The following is a 23226-nucleotide window of genomic DNA, read 5'->3' as shown; positions in this document are numbered from 1 at the left end:
AGGGAAAGGAATGATGGTTGTAGCTATTCTCAGCCTTCTCCCATGCAGACTGAACAGCTGAGCTCACCAGTGGTGCATTACAGGATTTCCATTAAGGAACCTGCCAGAGGGGCTTGAAATCTCTTGTATCTAAACAGAGCTTGTCCTCCTTATTCCAGAAGAAGATACACCTTGTTCCTGTTTCACTTAATCCAGAGTGGATTAAATTAAACAAAATCATGGCAGTCTTACTTCAGAATGAAATGCACATGTTAAACGGTTACCAGACAGCTCCAGGCACACACTGATACTTAAAACCCTGAGTCAGGTCCTTCGTAAGCTCTCCAGACCAAGGATATTTGTTTACTTTTGCTTTTCCCCACCCTCTGTTGCCCTAGTAAGCTCCTAAGTACTAGTGTGGTACAAATGCTAATTTAAAACAAGATCTTGGGCTGCTGCATTAAGTATATTGCTCACTGAAATTATTCTGTACATCTGCAGAAAGCCTCAATAACAGCTAACAGACATACGAACTTCTCAGCCTATGCTTATTTCATTGTACTGTTAACTTTACAGCCTAATTATGTCTCAAACACCTATCTAACCAAACTCATTAATTAATTAGCAGCAGACTGGGAAAGAGGATACTCATAGGATGGTTTGGGATTGCTGCTGCAGGGAAAGAAGAGGAGCTACACAAGTCAGGGAGTGAAATGAGGAAAAGAAGGAAAGGACAGGAGTTGTAGAAGTTGCTAAAAGAAAGCAGACCCCTCCTCACCCCATATTATGCAGGACACAGTACTCAGGGACTGAATCCATAAATACAGATAATTAAAGAGTTACCTTACAGGTCAGACACTCCAGTCTCCCTCTGGCACCCATAGGAAATGTGATATAGATTGAAAAGTCTACATGTTCCTATCTTTCCCCTCCTTTCTGGCTCAGGAACTGTAATTAAAGGGAAAATCAGCCTCTCTCCTGCCTTAGAGAGTATAGTGGCACAGCTGGTTTTCATCTTGGCTAGCAGGCTCTATCCTCAGGCTACTAAGTGCTGAGTAATTTTTACCAAGCTCTGTTTGCAGATAAATGATATTCTTCTTTTAGCTGCTGCCAGGCAAAGCTACAAATACTCGGTCTTTTATTCTTTTCTCATAAACTCCTAACATTGAATACTTAAAATGCAGCCAGAGATTTTTCCACTGCCATTTATTCTCAGCATGGTCACAACTGTATTACAATTACAGACGCACACCCATTTGCTGAAGCTCAACTGTAGTTCCTCGTTAACCTGAAGCTTCCAATTAAAGGCTCATTCAGTTTCATTGATAGTTTGCATATACTCCAAGGACCCACTTCATTTTTTCCCCAAGAAACACATTCCATGAGAAGGGCAACTGCTTTAAATAACTTCACAGTAATTTTCTGGAAAAGCCTGGCAAGTGAGTGCCAGTCTTAAAAGGAAAGCCTGTGTGTGACTGTGCAGTTCAGCTAATTTATCTCACAGCTATAAATATAAAAATATCTGAAAGCTTTTGAGTAAATGTGGCACAACTGCTGGGCAGATAAAGTGTGGGCTCAGACCAATGGAAAGAATCTAGAAAGGTATGACACTGGAAACCCGTTAGTTTAATTCAAGTTTTGTGTAGTGTTTTTAACAAGATCTTAAGTTTTCCAAGAAACTGCATAAAAATTAGTTAAAAATTGCATAGAACTTATTTTTAAAACACTAGTTAATTGTGGCAATACTGTTCTCCCACCTACCTCCAAGTAAAGCCATGAACATGAAGCTGGCGCAGAGAGGAGGCTGCAAACTGGTAAGAAATACCATGGCTAATTTTAGAATAATTTCCAGTATGTCATATAGCGAGTAACAGTGCATATACAAGTGCCTGCACACTTTTGAAAGATAAAGGAAGGTTTTCAAAGGTATTTTTAAAGCATAAGACTTACAGTCGGCAAACAAGCAGGGCAGGATGCCTTTGTATTTTAGGATACAATGGGGGGAAGGCTCTGCAATCTGGATTCTGAACCAAATTAATGAGATTTCTTCTCTTGCTAGTCCTCAGGATGTGGCTGTCTTCCCTCAGCACACAGAAATCTATTTAAACACTATGGTAAAGGTATTCTGTTGTAGTGTAGTTTCTAATTTTAAGTGCTTTCAAGCATTTAAAACTAGGTTGTAAATGTTTGAAGCTCCAGGGGAGCAAATCTATGCCATCTTTCCATTATTAAAGCCTTCAGACCCAGGACTGGACTTTGGTAACCTTGTGTTAGGGCAGTGGCAGGAGATGCCGGGGCTTAACAGTGTTCCTGTTAACTTAAGTGTTAGCGGGAAACAGTCCATGTTAAACACACTTCACATGAAGTGTTCTTCTTAAATGTCATGTAAAACAAACAAAACATTGGTTAGAAACACATTCACCGCCACTGGCCACACAGGTTTTGTGTTTAATAGAAATTAAATTAGTAGCTTAATATACATAATGTGACACTTTCCAATCCAGTAGCTTTCCAATTCTTGCTTTCAAGTCACAGAGCAAATACTGTACAAAAATTATGACAAAGAGCAACCAAAGAATAAACACTCACTAGAACACTGGACTGAGAAAGGCTAGGTTTATCTGGAGCTACACATGCCAAACGACACATAACAATGGACCCATCATGGTACAATCATGCATTACCAAGGGATAGATCTGCCAGCCACACACACACTCCTCCAGGGCAGATGACAGCATCCTGGAGTGCAGAGTGGCTGTTTCATCGTGCTCCGTAGCTGTAGTAGTAAGGTTCATCCGGGCGGTATCCATAGGCAGTTGCTGGGCGGCCAGGAACTCCTGGTGGTTGACCAAACCCATCAACTCCAATGCTAAAAAAGAGGAGAGAGAGAATGTAGGGTTTTGTAGGGAAGGCATGCTAGCATTGGTGGCTACAACTCTTCCTACTAGGAAGAGAATTTAGTGAGGCAACTTTGCAAGCCATATTCTCATTTTAACCAGCACTGTTCTCTCCTCTCTTCCCAGGAATGGGAAAAGAAATACTGCAGAGAAATCAGCACAACTCCTACTGAGGAAAGGCTTTCAGGTCAAATAGAAATCCTGGAAGGACAGAAATATGTTATCCTTTATGGATTTACTGGCAAAGCACTGCACTACTGCAACTCAATTTCTCTATACATTAAAGTTAACATGTCTTTCAGGAAAGGCTTCAAGGATTTTTCTTGTCCACTGATAACCCAACCCTTCAGAGCACATCTGAATAATCTAATTTCCTTCCTTCAGTACATTTCTGAAACCCATGGGAAAATAACCTGCTAGAAATGAGAAAGTGAGAATATCTGGCACATCAGCATAGTTAAGGACAGTGTTTCTGGTGGGATACAAGATTAACAGCCAAATAGCAGAAAGAATTCATCATATACTGAAAGGTTATGTACTAATGAGACAGAAAAATTATTTTTCATGTAGAACAGCATCCTTTACACCTAAAAAGTCCCACAGCAATGAAGTAGACACTCAAGCACAAAAACTGCATACGCAAAAGTGACACATATTTCATACTCAACAGTAACTCTCATGCAGGAGGCAGAGGAAGAAGGAACATCATTGCCTAAGATACTGGATTACTGCCTATTCATAGTTACGTCACTTCTTAACTTCCACTTCAGTAGGACAAATGGAAAAGGCTTCTGATTTACTGTCTGACTAAGGATGCATTGAAAGGAGTTGAACTTCCCCTCTGAAGACTGTCAAAACACAAAGAACCAGAATGCTTTTGGAGTGGGGAAAAGCTGAACCTCATTACTGCCAATTATACATATGGAATATGGGTTATGCAAGAGTCAGGGCTGGGAAAGAATGACCCATCCAGAAGATGTACAATGGGTGGGCCCCAGGCCCTGGCTCAGCAAAAAGCTGGCACTGCAGAATTGGATGGACTGAAAGGGCTCAGCTGATGTGGTGGGGGCTGTGTCCATCACTCTGTCCTTGGAAAGACACTTTTCCTCAGAGTGCTTTCCTCATGCTTCCATGACGTCCTAGAAAAGGATCTTTGGTACTTGGTTTCTCCAGAATCTAGTTCACTCATGGAATATTCTGATAATCACATGAAGGTGGAAGTTCTGAGGCAGAGATTTGTCCTCTCAGAGGGAAGGGACACAGCCATAAGCCAAACTGCAGGAAAAAAAATCATTCCATTTCACCTGAAGATACCTTGAGAAATACAGCACACAAAGGGCTTTGCTGTTTCCACGTCTGTTTGTCTGTACTCGAATTGGCAATGCCCCTGTCTCGTAACTCATACACGGAGCCATCCGTCTGATCAGTCCCTTCAGCACGGCAAAGAGAAGCAGAGTAGCCTTGGTGTGTACTGTGCAGCGGTGCAAAGCCATGTGAACACACGGTTAAGATGTAATAACGACAGTGAACCACGAGATGGCAATGGGCCTCTATTACCGCAGGCAGAGCTCTTCCAGCTACTTCCACTTTAGTAACCCTTATTCAAAGAACTTTTAAATGTATTTAAATTGATAACAAGAGCAGGGAAAATATGGTTTCAATCACATTCTCAGCAAATTTTTTTTTTTAAATAAATGTGTAAGTAATTAGGTTAAGATCCCCAGAGTTTAAACTTTGAGGAGTATCAGTTATTTCCAAATGGTTCAGACATATGTTAGTGTCCTGAAGAAAACTGGAAGAGATGAATCAGCTGATAACTGCTTTGGACAGTTAAAAAAAAAAAAAAAAAAAAGAAAAAAAAAAAACACTTTAAAACACTCTTTCCTATCTAAATATTTCTGTGAAGTAAATGAAGGCTTGTCCATGCTTTAAAAAAAAATTGGCTTCAGTTTTACATGTTAGTGCTCTTGAAACATACCAGCTTTGCCTATTTGATTGTTTGTGCTGGCAACCTGTAGCAAGAAGCTTCCTCTCTTAGTTGAAGGAAATGCTATTGAACCCAGGAGGTAACTGAGGGATAGGGCAACAAAACAGCAAACATGTCTGGAGACTGAAGTCTGGCATAGTGGTGAGGCTGGCAGGCCAAGGGCAATGACTCTGCAAGCATGATCCTTGGAGGTGGAGACCAGTTTAAAAACCCAAGTCCTGATGAATCCTTGCCACGTCTGCCAAGAACAGCAGAAGGGTATAGCCAGGAAAGACGGTAGCTTCTCAGCTGTAAACACTTGTTGGGTAATGATTGGCCCAAGATCATGACTTGTGCCATGTGTTCTTCAATTTACACCAGCAATCAACTTTGAAACATACTCGTAGGAAAAAGTTGGCCTTATTTATTAAAAGCATCTACAGGGGAAGTCGATACTCTGCAGAGCAGACATCAGCCTGTCTTCACCAAAAATTAGTGACACATAATTATGCCACTGAGACAACAATATTCATCCCCAAATTGGTATTTTTCCTTCACATTAGTCCTGTTCAAGAAGGTACCTAGCAGAAGCGTATGCAATCCCGATAGCTGTGTAACAGATATGGATCATGCACCACCACAAGGAACTCCTGAGAAAAATGATTTATGCCATTGCCTTAATCTGCAAGTTATTTAAGGCAGCTCTGACTCACAAAATGGCACACGTGCACACTGAGATTGGTGCTCACTAGCCACACCATCAAAGCACAACTGTTTTCTTGTGCAAAGTTTACCACCACACCTGGAGCTGATGGAGTTAAATAGGGAACAGCACAGCTAATTACTATGTACTGCTAACCTCAGTTGCTGGTTCATTTTGAGACCCTTTAAAATATGAACTGTGTATTTTACCCCTATGCACTCTCTTAATGATTTGTTTTTTTTAGACTGAAATCACTTCTAGCCATCAGTTATACTCGAGGTCTCTACACATGCACTTCTCCAAGCACAAATATTTCTTTTTCCTATTGGTCTGCCAGCCCCTGTCAGAGCAAATTTCACTTTAAACTAAATGCTATGATACTTAAAACCTCTTGGATTACTCAGGCTGCTAGTGTGATCTATGACCTTCTCCAAATGACAGCTGAACTTTCCAATTTGCTTGTACTGCTGGTGAGCTGAAGAACACATGCCAAAGAGGAAAATGTTCCTGATGTGCATGAGTGAGTAGAGATTTCTTAACAGCTCTACTTATTGATACCTACTCTGATTCGTAACATCCAAATTAATATACCCATCTAGAATCCGAGCTGCCCTGATGTAATTTAAAATGTAAAGACCAACAGTGCTCTCCCTCAAAGCAGGAAATGCTAGCCAGCATCCCACCATGTCCGCTGTCCTTAACTCCCTCCTGCACTCAGAGCCTCAGAGACTAGGTAGGCTTTGCGGTACGTCTGGAAAACTTGGCAGGCTCAGACAGGGAGCACTATGTCAGAAGCCCTCTGCTGATGTTTCCATTCAGGTATCTTTGCTGCTCATGAGTGCAGAGCACAGGAAGAGAGGCTCTTGAGCTTAGTCTGAACTAGGGTAATTAGCACCTGGGTGCAGACTGGCCACTGAGCAGGGCTGCTTTATGTAAGTTTTCCTGATGCAATAGACACCTGAGCCTGTCCACGCTAGTGTTCACACTGTTACTAGCGCTGGTGCTGACAAGTTGCTCTAAAACAGGTACTCATTCCTCCAGCATAAGCAGAGCCTCAGAATGGCAAGTCCTGGGTCACCAGAGAAATTCTTGGTAAAACTATCCCCTTGAAGTCCAACTGGAAATGCATCCATATGATGCATGGATCTCAGAGCAATCCCAGCAAGAAACAGGCCTGCACTCTCACAAGAGACACATGAAGCAGCATGGCAAGAATTGCACCAGACTAGTATAAAAGGCTGCAACTGCCTGTGCTGGTGAAGGTGGCCTAAGAAAAGTCTTCACCTGAGAGGGTGAAATGCCAGTTTTATGAGCTTACACTTTAGGGCCAAAATTTAATCCTTTTCTGCCCATCACTTTCATGGTTGGTAACCCAAAATTAAAGCACCCTGAAATCACTGCCCACTGAAAATGGAATCCAAGCTAAACACATACAGTGCTTCCACCAGAGCCACAATTTAAGCTACATTTCTTTCATCCTAAACCTGTTCCAAATCGCTGTCAATCCTCCTTCGTTACTCTGCATCAACAAGGCTTATGCCAGCCTCATCGGAAGCTCCCAGCTACTCAGTCAGGATACAAGTTTAAATTTTATCAAGGGGGAAAAAAATTATAAATTTGTAATTGACTAGGTCCTTTGACCTTGGCAAGACCAGCAAACACTGCTTACAGCTCTCAACTCATCAGCAACCCTAACCAAGTCCTAATTCAAGGAACTGCACCCAAAGTTCTCCATGTTTTTAAGTGAGCTGCTCAGAGGGTTTACTGCAGGCATTAATACACACGTGACATCTCTTCTTGATGCCACTGATCATACCTGCAGCTTTGCAAAACTCCTCCTGAGTCTCAGAGAACAGGATTTGAACCAGAAGGTTTCTGAGCATGCTTCAGAAGCCTGACATCAATACAGTTCATAGCAACCCCACTGTTTCCTCTGTACCTTCTCCCTTTATACACCTTACGTTATGGTTTCTAAAATACACCATCTTCACTCTCAAAACATCGCCTGCCTCATCCCAGGCAGGCATTCAGAATTTCATGCAGCACATCCTCGAAGTCCTAATTTTTCTGTTCGGTGAATCTACTTGTGTGTGACAGCACCATTTATAATATACAGTACAGTTACCATCCTGTATTGCCTTATAAACTCATGCCATAAACCCCTGTAATCTGTAATGCTGTATCAGGTTCCTGTGTATAACAGACAAAACAAGTTATGTTCAGATGAATACTGAAGGCTGTATTTTTCCCCTCAGGAGGTACCTAAGCCACAGAAGTTGCACACCAGTCTCTAATTTCAAGACAAGCACAGCATTATAACCTGTACAACTGAGATGGAGTTTATTGTTTATAATATTTGCCAACAAGAGACAGAGGAGTTTGCCAGCAGCAGAGTCTGTATTTTTTCTCTCCCCTCAATATTTTTGTTTGTTTCTTTTAAAGTGTTGATGAAAGGTGCAAGACTGTAGGTCTGAGACCACAGTTGCACTGCAGGGCAATATAATCCCATATGGGATGGGGAGAGGCTGCAGTCTTGCTTCCCCAATTAGGGATTAGCAAATGCTGCAGCTCCCTCCCTCCCTAGGTTTCCGCTGTGCTGAGACCAGGGTACAGAAAGGCAAGAAGAGCTGGGAGCATCCAGGCCTTGACCTGTGAGGATGCAGGCATGGTGTGCATTCAAGCACAGGAGGTGGAAAATTGTTTCCAGTTTTCACAGAACACACACAGACCTTCAGCTTCTAAAATTATCTTCAGGTAAGTAATATTTAGCTAATGCCTTTGCAGGTACCAGCTAACCACCACACTTCAACCAAGGCTCAAAGCTTGTGAAACCCATGGACTTTTTGGCTTTTCTGCTGATACTGTCAGCTAAACACTGGATGAGATACCATTTTCGTAACACCAGTCATGAAAGAGTAGAGAGCATCAGAAAGTAGCATAAGGCTGCTTGCCTTTTCCCTTGGTTAGCATCTAGTGATTGAGAAGATGATCCTACTTACTTCTACATGCCAGCTACCTCTGGTTTTGCTTCACTGACCATAAATTTTCTGTCCTTCAGAGTAAAAGCACAAACCATGGGTTATGGAGAAACAGCATACACTGAGAAGCCTTAGAAAAAACAATGTTTCTTTATATAATGTCCTGTAACTGTAGATTCTCCCACTACTGGTAATGACGTTAAACTCCAAACCACAAGTCTCTTAAATTTTGCCTCTCATGGCCCTGACTTTTTCTTCTGTATCTGTGAAGCTTTTTTCCCATGCTTTCTATCCCTCAAGCTCCAGTGGGAGGGAAGTTTTGTGGCAGGGACTGTGACTGCGCACACTGCGTCAAATACCAAGTCCGTCTCTACATTAGCATTGAATATTAATGTTCCTTATGCAGTAATACCGTATCTGCTGAAAAGATGGAAAATTTCAGAATGAACCTGTGCAATAATACTTTAGCTCTCTTGTGCATGATACAGCTTTTAGGGATATGATCATGTCTCTCCTTTCATGTGATCCAGCTTTCTTAAGCCCTCTTAATGACTTAAAGTTTCCAGTGGCTCTGGACTTGGTGCCCAGTTGCATCTCAGCACAATACTGCTGTTTCTGCCATTTAATTATAAACAAATGCAGATCTGACAGTTATGGAGAAATGAGCACTGTGTCTTCTGTGTCAGGCTCCAGCTATGTACCAAGCAACAAGCATGCCAAAATTCACTGGTGGGGAGGCAGCACTTAAAAAAAAAAAAAAAAAAAAAAAAAAAATTCCCAACTGAATTGTAAGAAAGCACTGAACTAAAACCAAATGACCTTGCTTAGCCAAATTCAGCAAGAGCCTTGCTTGAAAGCTGTAGAGCTTGCCATCCAAGCTCTGTGAAAGCAGCCTAGGACTTGGGCTCAGTTTCTTGCTCTGTCAGTTACCTGCTGTGCGATCCTGGACAGTTGCTCCTTTTCTCCATGACCTCAGTTTCCCATTGGAGTATTGAAAGAAAAAACACCCCAGACATTAAAAGACAGCCAAGTGACAAAACACAGTACTGAGAAGACTCAAATTAGACTGACATAGATAGAAAAGACTTTTGCTTATTCTGTAACACCCCTCATAAAGGGAAAAAAAGAGTGTTTCTGATCTGCTGGAAAAGCAACTAATCCAGCAAACAGTCAGTGGGCAAAACAGCAACTCAAGTTGTTCCATAGAGCCATCTTGTTTCTTTGAGGGGCATCAGGATAATTTCACAAGCATTCCTTCATTCACAGCTCTGTCACACGGACAGGGTGTTTCTCTGCTACTCGGTACAGGTTTTGTTAAAAGGTGAAGTGCACAGTCAGAGCTGGAACAGAAACCAAGAGTTCTGACTTTCCATTATAAGCCTAACAGAAACATCTCCTCTGCTGTTGGCTCAACAACTGGCCAAATCCACTGATTAGATACATCCATTTCTTAAAAATTAATTAAGAACAAATAAAAAAGCCCTGAGGAGCAGGCAATAAAGATGTCCTTTCCTCCCCCACTCTCCTTGCACAGTCCAAATTATCTCTGTCAACTCCATAAATTGAAGAGTACATTGCCTTAAACTAGTCTGGCTTGGGAAGGTTTCAAGCATCTCTCTTACTGAGCTTCAGCAATGTCAGAGTTATGTTGGGTGCAGAAACTTCAGGCAATAGCCTGAGCAGAGTAAGATCCTGAAGTGGCAACTTCACAAAGGTAACTGGGGTCACTGACTACATCGGCTCAGGATCCAGCCCACGTCTTCCACAAGCCTTCCAGACAGGAAGTGTTTCTTGCTTCCTGTGCTAGGTTACAGAGCAGGGCCACTGTGAAAATGTACTCAAGAGATAAGTGGTTGAAGCAGAAACACAAGCTTTCAGTGCCCTGCAGTTCTCCTAGCTGGAAAATTATTCCTTTAAATATTTATACAAGCTCCTCAAGTCCAAGCACTGCAACTCAGCAATGTGCTTCAGAACAAGCGGGGAAAAAAGTTTCCTCTTGCGTACAATGCCCAGAGAAGCCATGCCAACAGGTTACAGGCTGACAGTTGTGCTGTCTCAGGGCTCAGCACCAAGCACCAGGCAACTCAGTGTGGACAATAATCCAGATGCTGGAGGGAGGGAGAGTTAAAAAAATCTGTTCTGCTTTGACTCTGATGTACAGCTGCAGCCAATAAAAGCTTTCAAAGTCTCTTCTGAAAGTTAACATTACTGGGGGATTTGCAGTGCTCACTAGAGCGCACACAGCAAATGCAGTTGGAGCATTATTACTGATGAATAAATGTTTTTTACCACCATAGATGATTGTCCAGATTTCAACCACTTTTACATAGCAGCATAAGGCCCTAGTGAAATCTTGTCAAAATCTACTCCAAATCAGTAATGATTATAGTTTAAACCAAGAAGGAAGAAAATCTCAATGCGTCTTCCTGCTTGCTTTCTTAGGGCTAACACTTGACATATTAGGGAACAAGCCAGATACAGATGTGGAATATTTTCTTGGAGATCTATACCTTGGAGCAGCATTATTATGCAAAATTTTAAACTTCAATTAAATGAGCAAAAAATAAAATGTTTCCAGGCCAAAGTCTGGGCAGGGAGTCTTGGAAAAAATAAAGCTTAAAAATATCAAACCCAAGAAGGCAAATAAACTCTTCAACTAGAAGGTTAAATAACTCTAAACCTTCTAGTTTTCCAAAAGGAAGAGAAGAGGGTGGTTTAGTCATCATAGTTGAAGCTGATCAGCACAGATTCAGAGAGTTAAATTTTAGAATCAAAACAATTTTAACTATTTGGCAAAGAAATTAATTTGATATGTTGCATTAGTTTTTATACTAGAGACTTGTTCACAGCACATGTTCAGTTGAGATAATAGCCATAAGAAATACCCCACTGATATACAAGGCTTTTTAAAACTAGGTTTAATTTTGAATCCTGTGAGCATGCTTATACATAGCATACAAAACACCCTTTGCTTTATTACAGTTTTAAATCTTTCTTCCAGGTCTGGCCTTGCAACCACTTGTCTTGATAAAATAGGTCACTTGAAAAAGGAAAGCTCAATAAAATGAATTACAAAACCAACAAGATTAAACTGATTGTGCTGTTTTTGTACAGTGCGGCCAAATTCTGCAAATATGCTGCTGGCTGTGGTTTGGCATTTAACAGCATGCGATCAGTGAGAAGGAGGAAATTTTATTCTCATTAACTGTTGCAGATTTACTGCAGTGAAAAAGGGCTATGTAACCTGAGAAGTGACAGAATGGAAAGATCAAAGCAGCAGTCTGGAAACTAAATAAACCTTCTGGCTACTTCCTGCAAGGAAAATTCACTCTGGCAATGTAAAACAGAGTCCAGTTAAAAACTACTCTCAGTTTTATGAGCTGTCACAGCAGCTTGAGTGGTTTGGACCAGTCAAGTTTAGAACATTATATTTCCTTGTTTTTGTCTCAGATACTTCTGTAAGCAGTTTTATAGTTTTATAGTTTCTTTTTCCTTTTTTTTTTTTTTTTTTTTAAATGAAAAATAAAATTCTTTTCTTTGGATGAAATTGAGAAGGTCACAGCTAAACTCATTAAAACAAGCAGGTCTTCATCTGCACATTCCATTCCCGTTTACTGTGTTTTAATATTTTACTTTGAGATTTATAAGTAATGTACATATGCTTTAATAACTCTTCCGCATTCTGTTCACTTATTGTTTAATATAAGTGCAAATCAGTTTACAGAACCCAGATGGCTTGTAACCAAGGAGCCAGTCTATTCCTAGTAGCACATCTGGAGGGCCTAAGAGTGGCAGACAGAACGTGGGAATTAATTAATGTTACATTTTAGAAGAGACAGACCCAAGTTTGGGGTAGTTTTTGGTAAGACATTCCGAAGGACTTGAGGTAACTGCTGCAGCAATTTGGTATTCTTTTAAAATTCTTAATAACCACATATAGCCATAACTATGTCAGTTAAATGAGGCCAACTGCAGGTGGAATATAGTAAAATAAAAAGCAAATAAAAAAAATGTTAAAGAAGTGACTGCAAGTGGAAGAGGCCCAAGCATCCTATATTCCAGAAGAGCTGAAGTGCATTAAAGCCTCTTCCCAAACGGCATCTGCAACTTGCTGAAAAAATTGCACCTTTAAAAATATTCCCAAGCAACCTATTTAATCTCTTAGCATGTAATTGTTCAGAGCAATTAAACAGCTCTTACAGCAAATGAAACAACTGCAACATGATCCTTCATGATTACAGACCACACACCTTGGAGAAGTGGTGTGGTCCAGTTCACTGGGGTACTGTGAGCACTGACAGGAGAGCACTGCTCTAATTCCAAGCTCTGGCACCTGACTTCGGGTGAGTAATCTCACTTTTCCTTGCCTTTGGTTCCCTGCCCATCTTGACTGTCAGCTCCCTGGGGCAAACACTGTGTGTTGCACTATGGACATCATCTGGTGTTGGGGGATACAAGGAGAGCTGCTTGGAAGTGTCTCCTGATACAGTCCAAGTGGAGAATAAATAATAATAATAAATAACAACAATAAAAACACCCAAGCACCTTAAAAAAAAAAAGTTGCTGTATACTGCATACTGAATATGAAGAATGTTGTCCTCATCTGGATATGCACAAATCACAGGCAGTGCTGGGCCCTAATCCTTTGGTGGTGCAGTATGCACAGATCTCCAAACTCCAGGAAAAACTCACTGGTTAATCTGGGTCATAGAGAAAAATCTCCCCCTTGAATAATCAGACTCATGGTCTTCAAAAATGCTACCATAGCTGTCCACATCATAACAGCATCATTTTGTCAAATACCTAAACTAGTGACACCTAAACTGGATTATAATATGATCAGGTTGCAGTATTTCATTTTTATAAACACTGCTTTAAGAAAACAGTATGGAAAAAAAAAAAACAAACCCCAAAATTACAGCAGGTAATATGACCACTACCTAAAAAAAAACCAAACCAACCAACCAACCAACCAAAAAAACCCACGGAAAGAGATAACTAGTTTACTACTGATGCAGAAACAGATTATTACAAACTAGACATGAAGAAACTCAAGTTCACATTCAAGAGCTCTTAGCCATGAAGCACTATGTTCTGGAAGCACCACTCCCACATTTAAGTACTGAAGAAAACTACTATACAGTGAATTTTAGCTTAGGCCAGGATCTGAAGAAATCAGGTGAAGTCCTTCAATAAGCTTGTCCCAGACTTCGATCAAAACCCTCCAAAAGGCACCAGTTCCTGCTTCCTTCTTACTATATTGTAGTTGCAAGATCTTAATGCCAAGCACATGTACCACCTGAACACAGACTGATGAACAAAAAGAAACTTACCTGCCCGTTTCACACAAATAGTCAGTAAATGCTGTATGGTCCAAATGAGAAGTGTGCCTTATCTCTGTTATGTCAAGCCATATAGAGCCATATTAGAGATTCAGTGGAATCCTCCTGACCATATTCAGTTTAACTTCAGTAAAACTAAACATGTAGGCAGTTGTGATGACAGAATATGATTAAAAAAAGAAGATATGACTGCTACCACTAACAACATTTTTGTGGGATTAAAAAACAAAACAAAAAACCCAAACCAACCAAACAAAAAAACCCCACAAAACAAAAACAAACATCACCTCCCCCATTTGTCTCCAAAACCTTCATTGGTTCTGGGCTTCTCTAAGTGCTTTTCAAATTTGTTTCAGTGGGATTTACAATTTGCTAATACTGATGTGTGATAAGCTAATAAAACCTGCCTACGAGGTTATAGGCCCAATTTACTAATAAAACCTAATTTGATTCTCTTGGGAAATGCAAATTAAATAGTGTCCAAATGGTAGAAGCTGAGTACAACTCTACTGAACATATTGCAAAGGCAAAGAAAGTTTTGTTGTTTTGTTTTTAAAATCAAGTTTAAGTATGAAAAAGAAAAAAAGCACAGAACTGTAAGAAATATCACTATGACAAAATGCTTGAAAGTAGAATCATAACAACTTACACTCTTTTAGCTTTTTTTCTATTAGTTAAAATATTTTATATTCACTGTATGTGCACCTCTAAGACAGGAAAGAATTATTACCTTTATTCAAACGATGAGGTGAGAGATGTGTTACCTTCAAATCTACTATAGTGCAGACCCCAGGAGATCATGTTTCTTATCTAAGCAAATTTTGCCAAGAGCCATGAAACAAAGTTTCTTCTGCCACTGAAGGCTGTAAAAGGTTGCCTGAGGCAGCTCAGTTTTACTGTCTACTAATGTATTAGTTTTTCATCTTCAGAGATAGCCTTCAAGATGGCACTTAACTGCTGAAAGGCTGGGAATGTTCAAACTTCTAAATAAACTGTGCCCATGACTGAAAATGTGACATGAATGCGAGAGACTCCAGAACAGGGTCACCAGCTCTTTCAGTCCTTTCCTTAAGAAGGTTCTTGATTTCAGCAATACATCCTGTATGGCTTAGATGCTAAACCAAGGAAGAGATGAAATCCTCAATGCTTGAGAAGTACAACATGTGACTGCTATTAGCAAATCTAATTGAAGATGAGGATCTATATGCAAGATAGCTGTAAATGTTGATGTAGGATTTAAGTTACAGATACAACCATTTAAAAACATTTTGCTAAACCTTCACAAAGCGAACATTTGCCAGTGCCTGATGCAGTTCCTCTACCTGACCTGAACAGAAGCTATTCAGCTGTAAGCTCACAACTGGGAGTTCACATGACACTGCAGGAGTCAACAGGAATGGAGGGCTACGCTTATGTCTTTCCCTGTGAAAATTCACATCTGATTTTCATCAGGGTACCCAAGCAAAAAAGTCTGTGCATATGACTATTCCTGACATTTAATATGGCCATTTAGCACATGCAGACATTACATGTGGGTAGCGTAGCTAGAAATAAGGTAAGTCACAGTAAAATCTTCCCTGTGCTCCCACCAACACCTACAGCCATGTATTAGAGAAGCCTTCATCACTGTAGCTTCCATCAAGAAGCAACAGCTTGGTTATACATGCCTATTCTTGCCAGAGACAGACACAGCTTAACTGAAGTCAATGCAGAGCAGCCTGCAAGGTGCTGGCTCCATATACTTAGCTCACAAAATAACACAATGACCTGCCATGGCAAAAGGAAGAAATGCAGCTACAGTTTTAGGCTGTAAATCCAGGCAAGAGGAAAGAAGTTCCACCAAGGACAGACAGTCACCCCATAAAACTGGTTTTGCTTGACATGCCAAACCTCACTGCTTCCTGGGAAGAAGTTTCAATCATATCTCTGTTGCGAGATGTGAGCACACACACAGAAACGCCTTGTCTTAGTGAAAACGAAGATTGTGCAATGACAGCTCTGCTACGTTAGAGGTTAAAGGATTCTGTACTGGAGAAAACTTCCTCAGGATGAGGAAGGAAAAAAAAAGTTTTGGCTAGCTCCAGCATTCCTAACTATTAAACTTTCCAAAGCTACAGACAGAGGATTTGGGAACTCTGATGAAAATATTGGCTTTTGCACTTAAAGTTTGTATCATTATCTAGTTATTGCTGGGAAAGGTTAAAAGTGGTCTCTTCCCCAAAGGATAAAAAAAGTATATTTTATCATAAAGATATTTAAGATACAAACATAATAGTGATGGCTAAAGTAATTAGTCTCCAGAAGGTGATTAAAATTTGACAAATGACCACAGATTCTTGAAGATGTCTTTAAGGTGGTCTTTATCCCTTGCAGCTCAGACACTAAGCTGTCATCACATCAGCCAGAGGTGAGGGACTTTTTTTTTGCTACAACCATAAAACTTTCACTCTATATTAAGAGTTATCAGAACCAGAGCCTTGAATACAGATTTTAATAACAGATGAAAACTTCAAATCTATGCCTAATGTCCATCTGTTTCTCAAAGACAGTAAGATGATTCAAAGCTGGTAATCTAATCACAGAAGTCTTTTCCTAGCCAATGAAAAAACCTGGATACAGGCTGTCAAAACAACCTCCTCAGCATGTATTTTCTGCTGAATGGAAAACATACCTTACGATCTGTTTGCATTCTGCTCCAAATCTTAGAGGAAAACAAGAGATGCTGTTTATGTATTTTATCACTGCTTCTGTGTACATTATATTCCAAAATAATTCTATTTATAGACATCATACACAACAGTACAATTCCAGTAAGAATATAGTTCAGAAATAAAAGCTATAAACTAAAGCTGCAAAACACACAAACTAGCTTACGAGAAACAAAGCATTTTGATTTCTAATAATGCCTTCGGTCCCTAAAGTGAGGGTGGCAGCATTATAAAAATGGCAATGTTCCACATCTTCACTTACCTGCTGCTTCTCATTTATGCTGACAAGTACCAGAAACAACAACTATCTCTGCTTGCTTCAGGATACGTCCAGAATAGCAAACATGCAAGCAAATCAAAATCTGTACTTAGGGCTAGATACTTTTACAACTGCATTCAAAGTTGTTCTGTACTCTATGATGCAGAAATCGATCAAAGATCAACAGTTCGCAGTAGTCAGTGTCTAGGTTTCAAAGGAAAGTCCAAGAAACCTTGTGAAGGGAAGGTGATGTCTTTGAAAAATGCAGCCCCGAAGATACTCATCTAACTTGCTGAATGTAAAGATGTTCTTACTGCTAATACTATTACTCCATGTTCCCCTTTCAAAAAATTATGGGGGGAAAAAGCCCCTCTATGCTAACCTAACAGGTGCTTATAAATACCTTAACCTTTTTAAACTTCTGTTTCATTTGACTTCAAAAATGCACCTTCCTACCTGCCTGAGACTGTGAAGCAGGTCTAGGTATGTAGGTCCAGTATTTCCTGGGACAGGGACTCCACAGGAGTTGGTTGTGATACCCCTACTAGGTTACAGGGAAGTCAAATACTTCATCAGTTGCACATCTGCATACTGCCACTGCTCCAATTCCTCTGAATTTTCCTGAATGTAACTTGGTGGAACTGCAACAGCAGAGGCTGTCCCAGACCTCTGCTAGAACTAGCATCCTACAAGCAAGGAAGCACAGGGTTTTCACTATCTGCTCAATGCTGTATAACTAGTGTAACAGCCTAACATACGGCAGCTGATGTGGGCTGAGCTGCCCTGCAAAAATACTATTAAATATTGCTTACAGTGAAAATCTTCAAGGTGACTTGAGTTTGGTTGCAGTCCTTGAAAACCTCTCCTCACAGACCATTTCTTTGGCTCCAAAAAATGGGGTTGGTGATCAGAACACTCTAAAGCCCTAGTAACACAGTGGGGGCACCAACACTAGCTCAGCTTCTCAGTGACATGCAGGCACTAAATAGGTGAGTCTTTGTGTCTGACTTGTTAAAGCTTCCCTGGAGGCAAGGAGAAGTCCTGATTGAGTCTGAGCACATTGCAAATATAAGAAATAACCTCAGCAACATTGAAGAGGTAACATATCCTAAGTCTTTCTCTTTAGAGGAAAGGATTATTCAAAGTTGAGTAGAAAGAAGTCGGCTCATGATTGTCACCTACCTCAAATTTCACATGGGGGGGTCTTAAATCAAAGAAGAGACTCCTTCAGAACTCACCTCATCGCTTAGCAAACAACTGTTTCTATTACAGAATTAAAAAGCCTAATATAAAAGGCCAAGACCAGAAGACACAGGCACAACAAATAATGGTGTAACAAAAAAGTATAACAAATGAAAAGACGAGAAATATGCATCTACTCATTATTAGGTCATTTCTCTTTGAGCTCACAAAAAATGTTACTATTAACTTGCTATATGTCTATGCAAATCATAACTCAGTTTGCTTTAAAAAAGTTTTAGAAAACATATCCAAACATTAATAACAGAAAAAGGAACCATTTTTATAACAAAAATCTTGATTTATTAAAAGCTGGAACTGGTTAAAAATAAATCCTTGACATAAGGTTCTTGTTAGCTTTAAACTGTAAGCATAAAAATACCCTAGAATTATGTTTTGGTATGGATGAAATGTACACTATATAACACATAAAAAGAGCCTTGACTTGCTGCTATTATTTTTAATTAGGCTCTCTAGCACGTATGGTTTTACCTTCCAACACCAATTCAGATTGGGGAAAAGGGAGGGTCTGGCTCTTCAAACTCATGGGACTGGCAATTCCATGGCTCATGCCTTGGAGCACTAATGCATTTTACATTAGCTCTAAGCATCAGGAAATCCTAGCTTCTGGCGCCAAGAAGTTCAAAACGATAATGACACACATCTGAAAACTAGGATTCGCCATTTGACTGCCAGTATCTATTCTATCAAACAATTCAGTCCTGCTCTGTTACAAATAGGACAGAATATTTGCAGCAGTCTACACTGTTTCCAATTAGACTGTGTCTGGACTGCAGATAAATCCACACAGCAATTATATCGAAATAAAGTCTTCCTAGAAAACAGAACTCTAGTGAGAAATCTGAATATTTACAGAGGCTATCTTCAATAGGCAATTACCAAGTTTGTCACCAGCCAAACTGCAATTTTTCTGCTTGCTTTCTGGAGGTGAGCTCCAAAATGCCTTGAGACACTGCAAGAAAATTCTACAAATACTTAATTTAACTAGTTATATACCAGATGTATTTTGCTACTAATTTTAGGTGGAATACAATCAGATAAAAAAAAAAAAACAATTTACTAATTTACTAATCCCAATAAAGGATTGAAATTTGAAGTACAGTGATCAACTTTAACTCTTACCCAAGATCTTTTGTCTTCCCAGCTGAAAGCTTTCTGGAAAAACAAAAGCATCTTGACTGGGGCATTATCTAAGTTTATTGGACACAAAGGAGTCTGCAAGCTTCACCCTACACACCTTTCCCTCTGTCTCCAAAGGGGCATGTAGACTTTTGGGACCACATACCCATGCCGTATTCTGGTTAATACAGAAATCTGTCATCTTCTGGGTTGTGTGTCTATTTTAAAGTTTAAAATGGCAAGTCATATAGTAAGACTCCAAGAGTAGCACATAGGCCATGCTTCCCTCAGTTTCTCCTGGTGATTCCTGCATGCTCTGAAACGAAGATTGTGCATTTAGAAACTATCAGCTCCAGCATTCCCTTCCCAAATACAGGCTCAGTTCAAAGGGATACACACTAATCTGAATTTGATCTTTACTGATTATAAACACTTCCTTTTTCCAAGAGGATCTATTTCTCAAGTCCTACTTTTTTTTTTCTTGATCTAAACATTTTAGTTATTTTAATTTGTTCTTAAAGATGTTACCACCATTCCACCCTTGACAAATGTTCAGCTTCCTGGTGCATTTCAGGTAGAATAAACAAACAAGTGTAACCATCCAGTGCCCTTTAACAACTTCAAGAAGCAAAAGTAGGGGAGAAAAATCTTTTTTGCTTCAGCTGTACATACTGTGAGTTACTCATGTTTTACAAATGGTGACTGAAGTTCCAAGTGGTGAAAATAACATTCTTCATTTGGAAAGGAACAACTTCAACCACATGGCTGGGCATGTTCAGATAGCACCCTGTTGAAGTGAATTTTGTACCACTACAGTAAAGTGTTTTAAATATTTCCTGCCGGGTGCACATAGTTCATGCTCCATAAAAGGCACTTCCTAAACATAACAGGATCTACGAAGATCCCATTCTTTAAGATAAGTCTTCTCTATTTTGAACCTGTGGGAGAAGTCGTCTCAGAAATTCTAACTGCAACAGTTTCCTGACGTTCAGAGAAGTCATTGACCAGAGAAGGAATTCAGAGAAACATCTCCCAAAAGTCAAGGCCACATCTTTTGTTCATCTAGCAGATTTTCAGAGTAAGTTCCCTCAATAATCTAACTGAGAACACCTTGGGAAGACTTGGGTTAAGTGGACACCCCTCCCCCCACCAAAAACCAACCCCAAACAAACAAACAAACAAAAAACCAAAACAAACCAACCAATAAACAAACAAACCCAAAAAACTCCACAAACCCCAAAACAAACATGAAAATCCAACACATGCACACACACACCAACCCCCAAATAAAACATGTACAAACAAAAAAATCCAACCAAACTCCATACCCTAAACAAAAAAAACCCAAACCCCACACAAATAGTTTTGGCAGCTGAACAAAGCTTATTTTTAACAATTTAAGAATATTGGAAACTAGTCTTCTAAGTAACCAGTGTCTCAAGCCTCTTGTTAGATATTTCCCAACAATAATGTCTGAATAGTATTTGAGCAATTGTCATAATAGATAATTAGTTGTATGCTCTAGTTTTACTTTTCTATTGTACAGCTAAGGGCCTTTCCAACCGTACCTATTCTGTGATTCTGTGATTCTATTACAACATGTATGTTAATATGCTAAAAGCAGCATGTAATTCAGAAGACAACTACAACTTTTTCAGAGTAAACTATTCCCACTGCTGAGAGCAAAACAAATGAAGCCCTGTGAAGCAATCTGAATAGCCATTGTTGGATTCTATGCATTCTCTAAAAAGATCAATTTACCTGCTAGAAAAGGGATGCTGCCCAATGAGGTCTCCATTCTGAAGATGGTAATCACTGAAGAAATCTGGACTCACTGCTCCATCAGGGGCTATTAGGCCATCTATAAAACCAAGAAAGATACAGTGACTGTATGAAGCAGCATGACTTCAGGGCAGGTGGGCAACACAACCTGTGCTTGTCTTAGGAATTCATTAGCAACTTACAATATTTTTTTGAGGAATTTAAAGCAACAGAAATTCTGAAAGACAGCAACCTCAATTCCAAAAAACCTTACCTGGACTTGAGTTAGCTCAGCCTACTGCTCTGAAGAAAAGCTGTATTTAAGAAATACTCTTACCACCTTCTTCCTTAGGCCTGTAAAGGTTATACTGAGACTAAATTTGTCTACCCCATCAGGAAAGTGAGCCCAGAGAAAAAGTAATGAGAAGGGTCAAACATTAATCTTGGCCAGCAGAAGAGAAACAGCAAAGGTCTTACTTGTTCAGACTCTATCCTTTACCACTGTATCTCTCAAAACTAATTTAGAAAAACAGGAAAGCTTCAAAAACTTCAAACCTATTTTTGTCTCTCCCCGTATTTTAATGTCTTCTAGCTATTTCCTAAAGGGTGGTCTTTGCACATGATATCCTCTCAAGAACATAGGTTAAAGGGTTGGGTTTTTTTGCTTCCTGAATATTAAAGCATTGGCATATGAAGATGCAGACCTTTGTAAAGCCAGCAGTATTCCTTGAAGGCTTCACAGTCTCTGCTTGCTTTAGAAGAAAATAAAACCAGGGGCTAACATTTTCCCTCTGTTACATCAGTGTAAATCCAGAGTGTCTTTGAAGTAAAGTCAGTGAACTGACCCCAGCTGAATGAGAGCCCAGCTTAACTCTTTCCTGTTAGCATTTACAAAACATTTCTTGTTAATATTAAGGGCACAGTTCTTACATGGTTATTAGTATTAGGCTCTAATCAGATAATGAGTTATTTCATCAAAACTGACCCTACATCAGTTTGTCTCCATAACTGTATGAAAACAATCCTAGACTTGTAGTGCAGAAAGCTTCTCAATAAAAACAGGGCAGAAACAGGTACATTCAGACTGATACTTTAATAGTTCAACAGAAAAGAGAGAGAGAGAGATTCCTAATGACTAGGAAGTTACAAATGCCATTCCACTCTAGAGAGGTAAGATCCAAGGAGTCACAGGCTACTTAGCTTAACCTCTGTGGTTTCAAAACTACTAAAACTGCCTGTGCAGGAAGCAGTGGAAAGTTACTTACAGACACAAGGGCTTAGAGATGACAACTCAGGCATTCAAACAAATCTCCCAGTGCTTTATGAATTTACCTGATTTTTTTGAAGATAATATAGTGACAAATGATAAAAGGAATAGAATTGACACATCTAGATTTCTAACAGACATTTGATGAGGTGCTACAGAGATTCATTTAGAAGATACTACCTCATGGGAAAGTGACTGAATACAATGCAACAGATTGTAAATGAAAAATGCTAGCCATGATCAGACTACATTTTAGCAGCATAAGATAGCTGTACATGGATATATTCTAATTGTATACATGTGTATACAGTATGTGAAAGAGTATTATTTGACAAGCAAGTAATCTGACTCAGATCGATATTACGGTCTTTCAGCATATTCACCAAGATGTGAGTGCCCTGTGATATCATAGAGATGTAAACCAACCAAAGATGAGGAAAGAAAGTTGAAATGGCTATTATTAACACTTGTGCCAAGTTTTCCTAACTCACCACCAATGCTGTATTTTTCACAGAAAATAAAAAAGGGAGAACATTAGCACTTATACCTGCAGCACTTCAGATCAAAACCGATCAATTTAAGCAACTATGTATTTTAAACAGTCAGGTTTGGTTAAAACTTATCTGAAAGCAGAGAGACCTAAACCCAACATTTATCTTCGTATTAATAAAGCAAGCTCTACATTTTAACTTAAAGGCTAGAGCTACCACTACTTAAAGTGTCTTCAATCAAGAGTGCTAACATTTAAACCATAACACTCAAGAATTATGGCTCACATGAATTTATAGAAAAATGAAAGCACATGGATAGCATCAGCTGCATAATATGATTACACAGTTAAAGGACATCTGTTGTTATGTACATTTCAAGATAAACTAGGGTTATGTACTTTCAGAGCAAGAGAGACACTGAGCTTACAAAGGTGACTTCGGAGATCCTACAGAGATTTTCATGTAAGTTCAAGTAACTATGCAAGACAGATGTTGG

At 39.6% G+C, this 23226-nt stretch overlaps 1 protein-coding gene across 1 annotated transcript in view; it reads right to left on the bottom strand.

Moving 5' to 3' along the window:
* Positions 1 to 2739: 2739 nt before the first annotated feature.
* The window catches only part of KIFAP3 (kinesin-associated protein 3), a 63468-nt gene continuing 42981 nt past the window's right edge, over positions 2740 to 23226 (bottom strand). The window contains 2 exon segments of the mRNA XM_010020375.1: positions 2740 to 2848; positions 20973 to 21072. Of these exon segments, the coding sequence (XP_010018677.1) occupies positions 2740 to 2848; positions 20973 to 21072 (209 nt within the window).

This window comes from Nestor notabilis, unplaced genomic scaffold (assembly GCF_000696875.1).
Source record: "Nestor notabilis isolate BGI_N333 unplaced genomic scaffold, ASM69687v1 scaffold14320, whole genome shotgun sequence".
Taxonomy (NCBI): Eukaryota; Metazoa; Chordata; class Aves; order Psittaciformes; family Psittacidae; genus Nestor; species Nestor notabilis.
This window is presented reverse-complemented; position numbering and strand designations above follow the sequence as displayed.